Source organism: Rhinatrema bivittatum, chromosome 3 (genome assembly GCF_901001135.1).
Source record: "Rhinatrema bivittatum chromosome 3, aRhiBiv1.1, whole genome shotgun sequence".
In the NCBI taxonomy this organism is placed as follows: Eukaryota; Metazoa; Chordata; class Amphibia; order Gymnophiona; family Rhinatrematidae; genus Rhinatrema; species Rhinatrema bivittatum.
In genome coordinates, this window is record NC_042617.1 from 408,479,603 (window position 1) to 408,494,375 (window position 14,773).

Genomic DNA, 14,773 nt, shown 5'->3' on the forward strand with positions numbered 1-14,773 from the left:
GAGCTCAGACCTGCTCTACCGCTGCGTCCTGATGTTCGTCAGGTGCCCATGTGAGCAGGCCTGATCCGTTCCCATGGAGTGTGGGAATGGCGGCCATTTTAGATACTTTTGCTGCTGCAGCAGCACAGGCAGCTGGGGGAGGGGAAACCTTTTCTCCACTTTTGCCCCCTGTACTAAGTCCTGAAGGTCCTCAGAACCTGCTGCAGGACCCTTCTGAGTATTTACTGACTCCCTTGCCTGCACCTAGGGCTCCTCCAGCTCCTTTTTCTGCGGATTTTGTTCTCCTTCTACATAAGGCTTACATGGCCAGTTTTTCTCAGCCAGATGGGGTACCCATGCCCACTGTCCGAGTTCAGGACTCAGAGCCTCCTCCTCCTAAGATCCATAAGATGGCAGCGGAACAAGAAGTTAATAGGATTTGCCCTCTCTGGGATCCAGGGGCCCCTGAGCTGCCTGCAGTCAGTTCCCAAGACCCTTTGGACATGCTGGATCCAGATCCGGACGACAATACTCCAGCTGATGCTTCATCTGTTTTTAAGGGACGAGCTGGACCCCTTAATTCCCCATGTGCTGAATGAGTTGGGAATCTCCCCTCCTCAAGAAGTTCCAAGTGACAGCACTGTGGAGTCAGTCCTGGCGGGTTTGCGGGACCCGGCCCATACTTTTCCTTTTCATCACATACTCCTACAGATTATTCTGTGTGAGTAGGATACTGCAGAGGTGAGCCTATGCATAGGGCGAGCTATGAACAAATTATATCCTTTACCGGAAGGCTCTCTGGATCTCCTTAAGGTTCCGAAAGTGGATGCCTCAGTGTCCGCAGTCACCAAATGGACAACTATTCCAGTGGCAGGAGTGGTGGCGCTTAAGGATCTACAGGATCGGAAGCTAGAAGTCCATCTCAAAAGAATTTTTGAAGTCTCAGCTCTGGGAGTCAGGGCTGCTGTGTGTAGCAGTCTGATTTATTTTTTATTTATTTATTTGTGTTTTTTTCTTGACCGACCATCATCAGAGATATCATGCCGGTTTATATGTAACAGGGGTAAAAACAAAGCAGGAAGAGAGCAGTTACAAAAAACAGGTTAAAAAAGGAACTGGGAAGTGCAGGGTCAGGGCACGTGGGAGCGATAGCTTAAGGCTTGAAATCGGAATAGCAAACTTATGTACATAATATGAGTCCCAACATTAAGATGTGATGAGGGAGTGCAAATATCCAATATCGCGATGATGAGGGAGTGCAATGATGAGGGAGTGCAAATATCCAATATCCAATAATGCAGCGAGCAAGTCTGAGGTGGACTCAACAACTCCTCAGTGCAATGGATCTTTCTCCCCAGGAAGCGGAGCAGGCGGAGCGTCTGGAAGCACCAGTGGCTTACGGTGTGGATGCCTTGTATGATCTTTTTCGGGTGGTCTCTCAAACTATGGTGTCAGCGGTCTCCACTAGGAGACTACTCTGGCTCTGCAACTGGTCGGCTGACATGTCGTCCAAGTCCCAGTTGGGAACTCTCCCCTTTAAAGGTAAATTTTTATTCAGGGAGGATCTGAAACAGATGATTAAGTCCCTGGAAGAGAACAAGCTGCATAAGCTCCTGGAGGATAGGCCTCAGACTTCCAAGTCTACCTTCCCTTCTTACTCTCGCTTTAGGGGACAGCAGCGTTTTTGTCAGAATAGGCTGTCTTCCCTTGGTCAGCGACCCCCATCCACACGATCTCAGGCTTGGGCTCAATCCTTTCATGGGCACCACTCCTTCCGCGACGGGACTTCTCACGGACCGTCCGGTCCCAAGTCCACTCAATGAAACAACGCAGACCCATTCCTCAGTTCCTGTTTTACGAGGAATGGGTCAAAATCACTTCCAATCAATGGGTTCGAATCATCATTGAACACGGCTACACTTTAGAGTTTGCTCATCCACTGCGAGACCAGTTTTTGGTTTCCCCATGCGGTTCACCAGCGAAAAAGCAAGTGGTGCTCCAGACCCTCCGCAGACTAACGGATCTTGGAACCATCCTCCCGGTTCTGCCAGAACATTGCAGGACAGGTTGTTATTCCATCTACTTCATAGTTCCCAGGAAAGAAGGGTCGTTCCATCCAATTCTGGATTTGAAAAAGGTCAACAAGGCCCTCAAGGTGCAGTATTTTCAAATGGAATCGCTATGCTGTCATTTCAGCCAAACGAAGCAGAGAGTTTTTAGCCTCCTTGGATCTCACAGAGGCTTATCTGCATATTGCAATACGCCCAGAGCATCAGAAATTTCTGAGATTCAAGATATTCAGATATCATTATCTGTTCCGGGCCCTCCTGTTTGGTCTAGCGACCGCTCTGCGCACATTCACCAAGGTGATGGTGGTGGTGGCAGCGGCTCTCCGAAGGGACGGGATTTTGGTCCATCCTTACCTGGACGACTGGCTCATTTGGGCGAAGTCAGAGGATTTTTGCCAGTGGACCTTCACTCCCTCGGTTGGGTTGTCAACTACACCAAGAGCAGCCTGGCGTCTTCCCAAGTCCTGGAATTTTTGGGAGCTTGGTTCAACACTCGGGTCGGGAAAGTTTTTCTCTGGCAAGACCGCTCTCTCAAACTGATGTCTCAAGTTCAAGATCTCTTATTGCTGTCACTTCCCTGAGCCTGAGACTATCTGCAAGTTCTTGGATCGATGACATCAACTCTAGAGTTGGTACCTTGGGCTTTTTCTCATATACTGTAATACCCTCTTAATAGGAGTACCACTTAATGCCATCTGACCTCTGCAAATCCTGCAGAATGCTGCAGCTTGTGTCTTAACAGGCACAAATAAAGGTGACCATATAACTCCTATACTCATATTATTACATTGGCTGCCTCTGATTTATCGTGTACTGTACAAAACTGCATGCATAATTCATAATGTAGTCTGTGGCTAAAATACCGAATGGTTGAACACAATGATATGCTTGCACATCCCGCAGAGAAATCTATGGTCAGCCAACAAAGGACTGCTAACAGTACCTACAATTAAATCGGCTAAACTTAGTCAAGTTCGCGAACGAGCAATCTCTAAAGCAGGCCCAAAACTGTGGAACACTCTGCCTGAAGAAATAAGACTGCAAGCTGATATTAAAAAATGTAAAGCAGAACTTAAAACATGGCTGTTTAAATGCACCTACACAGAATCAAGGTGACAGGAAAAACTCGGCTTAACGTAGCACATTGTCACTTTGTACTTTTACTACTTTATTCCACCTGTACTTTATTAATTTAATGTTTAATTGTAAGTATTTATGATGCTCTTTTACGATGCTTCATTGATCATTGATAATTTTATTCTTATTACTTGTTTTATGTATTGATTATTATTATTATTGTATTTTCATGCCTTAATTTATTCTTCACCGTTATGATAGTATTACTGATTTTACGGTATAAAAATAAACAATCCTTAAACCTTAATATGTGATCCTTACAGAGGGCTTTGCTTTCCCACTGGAAGCCAAAGTCAGAAGAATTTTATGCCCCGTTACCACTACCAGAATCCACAAGTTGCAGTCTGTGATGGTGGCTCCTCTTAGACCACTTGCAGAAGGAAAGGATCTCGAGATCCCTTAGTGGGTAATAGTGACCATGGATGCCAGTCTCTCTGACTGGGGTGCGGTATGCCAATCTCAGTCGGCGCAAGGTCAGTGGTTGCAGGAGCAGATGAAGTGGTCGATCAATCGCCTAGAGACAAGGGCGGTGCATCTGGCATTACTCGAGTTTCTTCCCTTGGTCCACCATCAGGCTGTTTAAATATTGTCCGACAATGCGATGATGGTGGCCTATATCAATCATCAGGGGGGAACGAAGAGCCAACAAGTGGTCTTAGAGGTGGACAAGTTGATGGCCTGGGCACAGTACCATCTGGCGCAGCTGGAAGCCTCTCACATAGCGGGAGCTGACAATGGGCCCAGAAAGCAATAAGGTAGGCAATCTAAAAAAGCCGTGAGGAACAACAAAGTAATATATGCCAATAAAGTATTTTCCAAAATCTTTAATGGGTGGAGATGTATGGGACAATTGATAAAATTTGCCCGACTCAGGCCAGGTTTCGCCACTACATCAATTGATACGAGTGGAGACAACACGCCAATCCGCAGGTTACATGTAAGCGGCACCATTTGGTTGAATGGAACCATTACATTTTTAAGTGCAGTCTACTTCATTAAAGATACGTTTGCACTGCGGATGACTTTTGAACACACATTCCATATGTGATTCATTTCAATTTGTTTTTCACATTTGAGAAGTCATTTTGAGCCCCTGAAGCAGCCACTAGAAGGTGGCGAAACTCGGCCTGAGTCGGGCGAATTTTATCAATTGTCCCATACGTCTCCACCCACTAGGGAGTTGACAATGTACAGGCAGATTTCCTAAGTCATCAGCGTCTAGACCCCGGAGAGTGGGAGTTGTTGGATGACGCGATACAACTTCTCTTGTGCTGCTGGGGCGTTCCACACCTGGACTTGATGGTAACCCAGAGGAACACGAAGGCCCCACGCTTTTTCAGTCACCGAAGGGAGCACGGGGCAGAAGGAGTGGATGCCCTAGTCCTACCTTGGCCCCACGACATCCTGCTCTATGTATTTCCTCCAAGGCCACTGGTGGGCAAAGTTCTCAGAAGATTGGAAACTCACCCGGGACCAGTCACCCTAGTCACCCCAGAATGGCCGCAGAAACCATGGTTTGCAGATCTGGTCAACCTCGTGATAGACAGACCTCTTTGCCTTGGACATCTTCCACATCTACTCCGGCAAGGTCTGGTATTTTTCAACCAGGTGGATTGCTTCTGTCTAGCGGCCTGGCTTTTGAGAGGTGGAGATTGAGGAAGAAAGGGTACTCGGAGGAAGTCATCTCTACTCTCTTACAAGCAAGAAAGACCTCTACTTCTCTTACCTACGTCCGGGTTTGGAAGGTGTTTGACACCTGGTGTAGTGAACGGGGAATCTCGACGCGGTGTGCTTCCATTGCTCAGAACCTGGCCTTCCTGCAGAAGATACTGAGCAAAGGTTTGTCATATAGTTCCTTACAGTTGCAGGTGGTGGCTTTAGGATACTTCTGTGGCCTTGTTGAAGGAAGTTCCCTAGCAGCTCATCCAGATGTGGCACATTTCCTGAAGGGAGCAAAACACTTAAATCCTCCGGTCCGTCCTATTTGTCCTTCTTGGTGTCTCAATCTTGTTCAACGGGTATTGTGTGAGTCTCTGTTTGAGCCCCTTAGGCAGGCTACCTTGAAGGATTTAACTCTCAAAATGGTGTTTTTGGTGGCTATCTCCTCCACAAGATGGATTTTGGAAATTCAGGCCTTGTCCTGTAGGGAATCCTTCCTCCATTTTTATGATTCCAGAGGGTCTCTTAGAACGGTTCTATCCTTTCTGCCGAAGGTGGTCTCTTTGTTCCACTTGAATCAATTGGTTGAGCTTCCAGCTTTCCCAGATTTGGCAAGAGATGCTTCTCATTCGGCGGAGTTGAGACATCTTGATGTCAAACGGATGCTGTTGTGGATTCTTGAGGTCTTGAATGATTTTTGTTTATCGAACCATCTCTTTGTGCTCTGGAGCAGACCGAATAAAGTCATTTAGCATCCAAAACTACAGTGACACGGTGGTTAAAAGAGGCGATTGCTTCTGCTTATATCTGCCGTGGACATCCTGTTCCAGAAGGCCTTAAAGCCCATTTGCTTCATTCACAGGCAACTTCCTGGGCAGAGAATGTTTCGGTGTCACCGCAGGAGATCTGCAGGGTGGAAATTTGGAAGTCTTTGCATACGTTTGCTAGGCATTGCTGCCTGGATGTTCATGGTCCGGGTTTCGGATCCTTTGGAAGTAAGGTCATTCGGGCTTGACTCTCCAGGTCCCACCCTGTTTAGGGAAGCTTGGGTACATCCCACGGTCTGGACTGATCCGGGTATATACAGGGAAAAGAAAATTGGTTCTTATCTGCTAATTTTTGTTCCTGTAATACCACAGATCAGTCCAGATGCCTACCCGTCGTGGGCAATGCATTTCCTGGAGAGTCCATTTGTTTGTTTGATTGTTTTCTTCTATCTGGAGAGTTATGTACAGCATCAGCATAAGTTATGGGTAGCATCAGCACAAGATTGTTCTACGCTTACACTTGTTCTACACGAAGATTCCGCATATCAAGCTATGCCTTATAGGCAATACATTCCTAAGTTCACTGTTCTTGTTGATATACAATTTTTTCTTGCTTGTTCTATTTATCTATTGGTCTTTGAAGTTTTATTCTGCTTTGATATTCTAAATACTGAAGAGGCGCAGCTGGCACACTATGTTAGGAGTGGGTGCTTTTCAAGTTTTTCTCTGTCTACATCTGCTGGAAGGGAGGCACAACCCACGGTCTGGACTGATCCGTGGTACAACAGGAACAAAAATTAGCAGGTAAGAACCAATTTTCTTTATCTTTCCCTTGTGTCATTCTTAACAATAAAAATAATACGGGGCCTTTATTTTTTATTTCCACCGTGAATTGTAATGAGCAGTGTGTCACACATGTGAGTGTGTTCTGTCAGGTGTGTCACGATGGGAAAAAGGTTGAGAACCACTGGTCTAGCCTCTCCAAAGGCTTATTTTTGGATGTCTTTGTTTTTCATGTTTTCTTCACCCTTTTTTTCTAATAGTGCCAGGAATTTCTTATAATAACTTTGTGCTCATTCAGAGAAAACATGATCTCAAATCCACTTAATGACCCTCCTATTGATGATCTCTCAGTATTAGCCAAACACTATTTTGAATATACAAATGTTTTATGTTTTTCCTCTGCCAATTTTGTAGTCTAACAATCTTTGTTCATCATAGGATTTGAATGTCTCAATGCGTAGTAACAAACCTTGGGCTCATTTTTTATTCCAGTGTTATTCATGCCACTTGTAATGCTAAATTGCCCTGCCCTATTCCTATATGAGTAATTTAGCAATGAATGATTTTATCTGTCAGTGCTAAATGAACAAACGGCAGTGCAGTTCAAGTGCTGTTTAAAATGAGTGGGTCTGAAGACAGCACAATCAGGGATATTCTGGAGGGGGCTCCTGGGAGCCCCTTGTTAAAATTATTTATGCTAACAAAGTGTATCTCACCTTGTGAGGCAGAGCTGGTAAGAAACGTTTGCTAAAATAAAAAATGGCAGCACATCCACATCACTGAGCACTATAAATAGTATAAGCAGCAGACTCAGCCTTTAGAAAAGGAGAGAGAGGTAGGAAAACATATTTTCCCTGTGGAGAGAACAGTCAGGCAGAAGTCAACAAAACTGAGATGTTTTCAAACTTGAACTAGCCTTTTAAATTCATTGCAAATCAATTTTCCTTTGCTTTATAGTAGGGGTACATTTTGAAGTGGAAAGGTTGCTTCTCTACAGTATTAAGCATTTCATAAATATCATTTTGCATTGTTTAGTGTTTCTTCTCCCCCATTTCTTAAATATGTTTTCATTAACTCTTTGCCCCGACCTCTTATGCATAATGAAGGCACAGGACAGGCAGGTGCAAAAGCAGCTTGTGATTTTTTGTTACTCCTGTGCTGATCACAGCACTGATTAATAAATTGTTTTAAAATCAGAGAAAAAAAAGCACAAGCACTAACCTTTGATAAATACACTTCACTTATTTTTTCTGTCCGGTGTCAGTGTCAATACTGTGTTTGTCTGATAAGATGGGACTCAGGCTTTATTCTTTCCAACTGCTGATCGCAAATTGAGCACTTGCACTGTCATGATCGTTGATTTTAACACTGTCAGGAATTGCTGATTGATAAGGGTTATTGTCAAAAAAGTACCAAAACTGTCAAACTTTTTTAGATGTTGCTAGAAATCTCAAAAGCCACATGTTATTGTTTCATTTGCAATACTCCCTCACTGACAAACATTCCTTATTTTAAAAATGGATTATCTTTAACTTTTAAATCTATATACAATAGACTATCAGAGGTCAATATTCTAATGCCACTTAGATGGATAGCTCAAAAGTTGTCTGTCTAAATGGCCAAGTGGCATATTCAGCCACTTATCTGGCTATAATTTAGCTGGGTAAAAAGGGGACATTACTGGGGCATTCCAGGGAGGAGTTCAGCTTTTCGGCTGTTAGCCAGATAAATTTAACCTGCTTACAAGCAGGTTTAAAGGTATCCAGCCTTGAGTGGCCAGATAACTACCTACATATTCTGATATTTTTAAAAGATATCCAGGTAAGTAGCGGTGGGAAACTTAATAATAAAAAGGTGCAGGGCCTGTGGCCCAACTTCTTTCCACCCCCTCATCAAATTTCATAGATGCCACAGATGGCATACCCCCATCCCACATCACCTCTTATATCCATAAAAAGAACCTTTGTCTGCTGCTAAGCCTCCCCCAGTTTCATTAGAACTGATGTCATAAGGCCCTCCCACGTTCACCCCCACTATCTAAAACAGTCTCTGCACCACCACCACCACCCCCTCGGACCCTCCCTACTTCCCCATAACTCTAAAAATCCCTACTGGGAAAGGGTCAGAACTTACCCGCTCCCGGAGATGTTCAGCACAGCCTGTTTCAAAGCTGCGCTGGACGTGTAAACTACACACAAGTTACCCTTCCAGCGCTAGAAGGGCACTTACTAGCATAACTGGTTAGGTTTTATAAGTTATCTGGCTAGTTGGATAAATTTAAGCAGGTATAATCAGCTGGACATTTTTCCAGCTGAATATACATAAGAAGTTATCCAGCTATCTTTATCTGGTTAATTCTCTACTAAACAGCCTATTGAATATCAGCCTCATAGTGTATATTTCATTGGGCGCCCAAAATGTAAATCTGCCCTGCTGCCATATTTGTTCCAGGCTTAATATATCTCATGATATTTTGGAAAGATAAATACCAAGCTGCCTAGATGAACCTGAACAATATATAGAAAATATCACTTCAGAATCAGAGAATTAAAGTACATTTAATCTTTAATGTTGTTTCACTTTTATATTGTAAGTTTCCAAGCTCAACTGCAGAATCAAATGTGAATTTTTAACAGAAATTGAAACCATAAGAAATTTGAAAGTATATCTTTTGACAACTTGGGAAAAAACCAAAGATATAGCATTGAAATCTTTCAAGGAATGTATTCCTGAAAGAGAGCAATTAGTCCATCTTGACTACAAAACTGTTTTTAATTATTTAAATGTTATCATTTCAGGTTTTTTAAGCTAAAATACACATTTCTTGTTTTCACTACAGGACAAGAAGAATGGGCCACAGCCCGTCCTAATTTAAAAGCACCACACCCAAGGTCATCCAGAGGAGGTTACAGGGAACATCCCTATGGTAGATATTGAAGGTCCTTCTCACCTGTGACTTCATCTCCAAGACAATTAGTAGCCTCTGACCGCCACATTAACAGCAACAAGACAAGTAATAGTCCATTTCTTTTCTATCCTAGGGATTACTGCTTATGGTTGCCCTATGTACTACTTGTATTTCTTATAATATTGGCGTGACATTGACATTCATATTCTTTTATAATACGGACTTAAATCCTTGGCAGACATTGTCTCTAAACCATGCAACAAGATAATGTTCTCTTGGTTGTTATTCATTGTTGTGTGTAAATTTTCTATACAAAGCATGAAGCTGTTACAGATCTGAAGTCTCTATACATACAGCTAAGCCTGAGTATTTGTTTAAGTTTGCAAAAGAAAATGTAATGATTTTTTTTTTTCAGAAGATAATCAAGGTATAGATAAAATGTTTTAAACTGTCTTTTTTAACTTATGTTAGACTAAGATGTTCAATACTAAGTTTGTAAATTTAATTTAAAATGTTGTTTTAATGGGGTTGAAAACAAGCAGCTACTATATGTACGTAGCTAACTGAATTTGTTCAGTGTTTTAACCTGTATTTGTAGAAAGAAATTACATAAAGTTCCATGTGTAAGCTTCTCTAAATAGGAAACCATAATTTGTCAAATATGTTTGCCATAATTTGTCAATAAAGCTGAAACCTTTTGTAACAAACTAAATTTGGAATTACTTGTTTTCTAGTTTTAAATGCCTGCTTTATTTCTTCTTCAAGAGATGCCTAAAATGTTTTATATATATAAAATTACAAAAATGAACCCAAGACTGTTTTAAGCATTTTGTGTAAGATTTTAAAAGTTGTATTAATAACTTATGGTTGTTAAATAATTTAAAAGTTAACCAACTAAATTGTTACTTGAACCATGGTTAGTAAGCACTAATGTATAACATGTTAATGGAACAAATGGATTTAGAACAATAAATGGATTTTAAACTATCCTCTAAGCTTGCTCTCGCTAAACACAAACTCTGATTGACTTGTTTGTATTAGCATGTCTCTCGTGAGAGTGTAATGGAGTTTAAAGAGGTAAGACTACCACTTACCACTGTTAGACTGTCTAAATGCCTAGTTGTTCAACCTTTGAGTTTCCCCGCACATTAAATACCCCATTCAACATGTAAGCATTGCATAGATTCACTTTCTTGTTTTCACGCAAAGGAGTGCGTTGGCTGCATCTGCTTAGTGTATAACAATTTGTCTTTTACAAACAAATCATCAGTGTCACTGCCCAATTGTTGCAATTGAACTTCAAAAACTTTATTTGTAATTTTCAGTGCTAAATATCACCGCCCTTGAAGGCAGTTTAGAGGGCTGATATTTCTTTTGAGACTATCAGACTTGATGGCTGGTGATTATTAAGGAAATATGTCGCAGGACTCAAAGGATGACTAAACGTTAAACAGGTAACACTAATAGTAACTCTGTAATTTTGAGTATGCAAGTAATGTTAAATATTCTCCGTTATTAAGTTACTGATAGTTAAAAAAGTAAACCTACCAAAACATAACAAATAGGAATATAGGAGATTAAAACAACTAATTAACATTAACTAGTGTCAACAAAATTATTTTACAATATATAAACCTTGAGTTAATAAACAGAACTAAAATTAATAATAATAGTAATGCAACTCTTGCTAACAACAAATATATAACCTTGATTTTTGTGAAAAAGGATGAGAACATGATGTAGGTATGCCAAAACTGTAAATCTTTTACATACAGTTGTTTTCTCTATGATAAAAAATGGTGGCTTTTTGTCAATGTGATTGGTTTACTTTTTTGATGAGAACAAAGCATAGGTGTATTATTGTTTAGCCTGCACAATACAAAAAGTCTCTTGCAGCTGGAGTTGCATGCTAATTATTTTAATATTTTATAAAGTTCATGAAGTTTGTGAAGCTTACCTGCTGCCTTTGAATCTGAAATATTGTTAGTCATAAGAGATTCAGTTTCTTGTCGGTTATAGTGATCTTATTCTGTTTCACTATTTCAGGTACACATGGGTAATGGAGAGCTTAGCAAAAGGAATAATAAAGTTATCAGGTAAGCTTTCTCATGGCTTAGACTTACATTGGAGTTTGTCTACCCATGGTGATATTAGTGTTATAATTTTCTTTAAAGTATTCTTTTCTCAAAAATTGAACTTTTGAAAGGATCTGGTTTAACATATAGTGTTTGATTTGGGTCACTCTATAACTTGCAATCTCACATACATCTAACATCTCACCAGGTCTTATCTGTAGTCCTGAATTCTGTCCTGAATGCTAACTTTTCCTCAGCGGTTGTGTCTGGCTAGTAAGAGACTGCCTGAATCATTGGTTGCTTAGAAAGGGAAGATACAAGACAATAAAAAGACATCTTAGAGCCATCATGCATGACTGTCTTGTTTTTCTGTTTGCTATATTTCATAGATTTCTCCTACCCTTAGGTCAGGTACTAAGACTGACACATTAGAAGAGAATGTCCCCTGTAATCACATCTCCACCCAGACCCTTTTCAACACTCTCCCCCCTCCCCCCCCTTCCCATCAGTAAGTTTTGTTCACACCAAGAATGCCAAGGACACTGTAATATGCGGAATAGAATGGCTGCAGCATTTGCTCTTCACTACATATTAATCTTTCAGAATAACAAATCGGATCCAGTTGTGCATTACATAAACATGCTATTAGGTACATTAATTTATTGCTGCCACCACCTCCAGGTGGGAGTCTCCATCCTATTTGACAAGGACCAAGGTCTGATTATCCCTATTTAGTGATGGGTACATTTTTGTTATCATAGAGTAAGGAGACCCCATCTGAGCCATAAGAACAAAGAATAGCCAGATTCCAATTTTTTTCTGCAGGCTGACTAAGGGAAAGGAAACATCAATTGAGCCATAGAAAAATATGATGTCTAAACCTTCCCCATGGCCATTATTTTAGCATTTTACTCATTTATTACAGTGTTGTTTGGTGGATTTACTAAAACCATAGGAAAATATGAGTGTGTGGTTCCTGCCCTACTGCCATTATAAACATAACTTCATAAATATAATGCAAATTTAAATATAACTAAACCATACATTAACTACAAAATTTCTTTGGATGGATCCACTGAATTGAATTCACCATTGGTTCCAGAAGTAACCATTCACTTATTGGAGATTCCTCCTTCCCTAAAGCTATGCTCATATTTTAATAATCAATTCTACTGCAATGCAGGCCTGGATTTAGGAACAGGCAATGTAGGAAACTGCCTCTGCTACCTAATTGTGATAGGCACCAGAGTATTGCTGCTAATGCCATGCCTTTTTCTAGGACCGCCTCCCAGCCTCTGGTTACTTAAAGTGGCAGCGGCATCCTGATCCCATAGCAGCAACAACCACAATTTTAAAGAATACATTTAGCACAGGGTCTCCAACTAGCTGTTACATGCTCAAGGCCCTTGCATGGGTTTCCATAGTAACAGGAAGCCTGTGTGGGAGGAGGAGGTGGGGGCCCCAGAGTTCATTGAGCACACAATGTGAAGTTCTAGGCCCCAGGCTAAATTTCTTGTTGTTGCCGCTAGATTGGGATGCTGCCACCACTTTAGGTAACAAGTAACAAGACCCCAGGCTAAATTTCTTGTTGATGCCGCTAGATTGGGATGCTGCCACCACTTTAGGTAACAAGTGTCTGGAAGGTGAGGGGAGGACTGAGATGGGGTAGGTGAGGGAAGGATCTGGATGGGGTAGGTGAGGGAAGGACTGAGACAGGGTAGGTGAGGGAAGGATCTGGATGGGGTAATCTTGGGTCCTTATGCTCTCCTCCCCTCTCCCTCCCTACTTCATAACTATGAGGAGGTGGGATGGAATGGGTGAGGGGTGCCTGTTACACATGCTGCATATGGGCACCCAAAGTGTAAATCTGGCCCTGCTGCCATATTTGTGCCAGCCTTAATATATCTCACAATATTTTGGAAAGATAAATACCATGCTGCCTATATAAGCTTGAGAAATCTATAGAAAATATTTCTTCAGAATCAGAGAAATGGATATGAATTCTCTGATAGGCCCATTTTTCACCCTGGTTCGTTTATAGCATTGACTTTCTTGAATGTTAAGTATGCTAAAGGATGATGCCATATCCACATGTTCTTAAGGGATCTTGAATGACTGGAATAAAATTAAATAAGTTGTAAGACTGAGCAATTACCAGGGATGACTTGGAGAATATAAATTATATAGAAGTTCCAGTCTGAGAAAGGACCAAGGATGAGGTACATGTGGATATTAGTAGTGGTCTTTTTCTTTTTTTGGTAGCCAAGTAGAACCCACCCGCTCATTTCTGGGTTAGCATTTCCACAATGTTTTATGATTTTGGAAACAAGGCATAACACCACTAATCCTTATATGAAAGTGAGGAGAGACCTCCCTGACTTTTCTACTCTGACATATAGACAACAAGACTTATTAGGATGAGGGATAGTGCAAATAGTAGTGTATTCAGACTAAAACTTCTATAATTGCCTCTTATGTGCTTCCTCAGACAGTTACTGCTTCCTTTGCCCAAGATGCAAGCAACCGGCACATAGATCACTCATTAAAAAAAAATGTGCCATCCAGTCTAGTTAGGGGAACAGACACTCAATTTTAACGGCGTCCGTTCTCTTAACCGATGGCTGTAAGTGGGTTTAGAAAATTTACGCTCATAAAGTTGTGCATCGGTTTCCTTAACCTGCTGACAGATCCATCTTTCCTGGGCTAAGGAGGTGCTAGGGGCACATAATCGTCCCTAGAGCCTCCTTTTAGTGTGACCCCTCATTTAAATACAGGATTGCGCGCCCAGGAGAGGTGGCTGGGAGTGCATTGGGAGAGCGGGAGCTTAACATGGAGTGCCCGTTCTCCTGCAATTCTTACTGAATCAGCCTGATTGACAATTGAGGGTTCTTCTATAGAAGTGTATCATTTAATTACCTAACACTTGTATTCACTGACCCTTGGTTTTTGGTTTTTTCTTTTCATGGAATGGGTTCCACTATCCTGGAGAGGTGTAGCCATGATTGTGGGCCCGTCCCCTGAAAAAATATTGCAGCTGTATTGCTGTGCTGTTTTGTCTTGCGGCAAAACACCGCAAGACAAAACAATGCATCATGGTCCCTTTATATGTGATGGTGACCCCCAAAGCACGGGGTCACCACCATCACTTGAAAGGGCCAACCAACCAAAAGAAAAAGGTGCCAAAATTGAAAAAAGCATGCAGGGGGTCAAACCTGACCCCTTTCCTTAGGCCAGGGCCACCACTCGAAGTGATCCTAACAACCAAAGTAAAAAATTATAAGTAACTGTTTGCACGATGATGGAGGCCCCCTCCCAAATCAAGCAGCATGTCGAAAAATGTGGCCAAAAGATCCCCCTCCAGCCTATGGGTCCCCATCCAATTCCCCAAGCCCCCAA

General features: G+C 41.7%; 1 protein-coding gene across 2 annotated transcripts in view; it reads left to right on the plus strand.

Annotated features, from left to right (window-relative positions):
- The window catches only part of KHDRBS2 (KH RNA binding domain containing, signal transduction associated 2), a 1,412,749-nt gene extending 1,403,302 nt beyond the window's left edge, over positions 1 to 9,447 (plus strand). For both annotated transcript variants that reach the window (XM_029595673.1, XM_029595674.1), the window contains one exon: positions 9,234 to 9,447. In XM_029595673.1, the coding sequence (XP_029451533.1) occupies positions 9,234 to 9,331 (98 nt within the window). In that variant the 3' untranslated portion in view covers positions 9,332 to 9,447. The remainder of the gene's footprint in view (positions 1 to 9,233) is intronic.
- Positions 9,448 to 14,773: the final 5,326 nt, after the last annotated feature.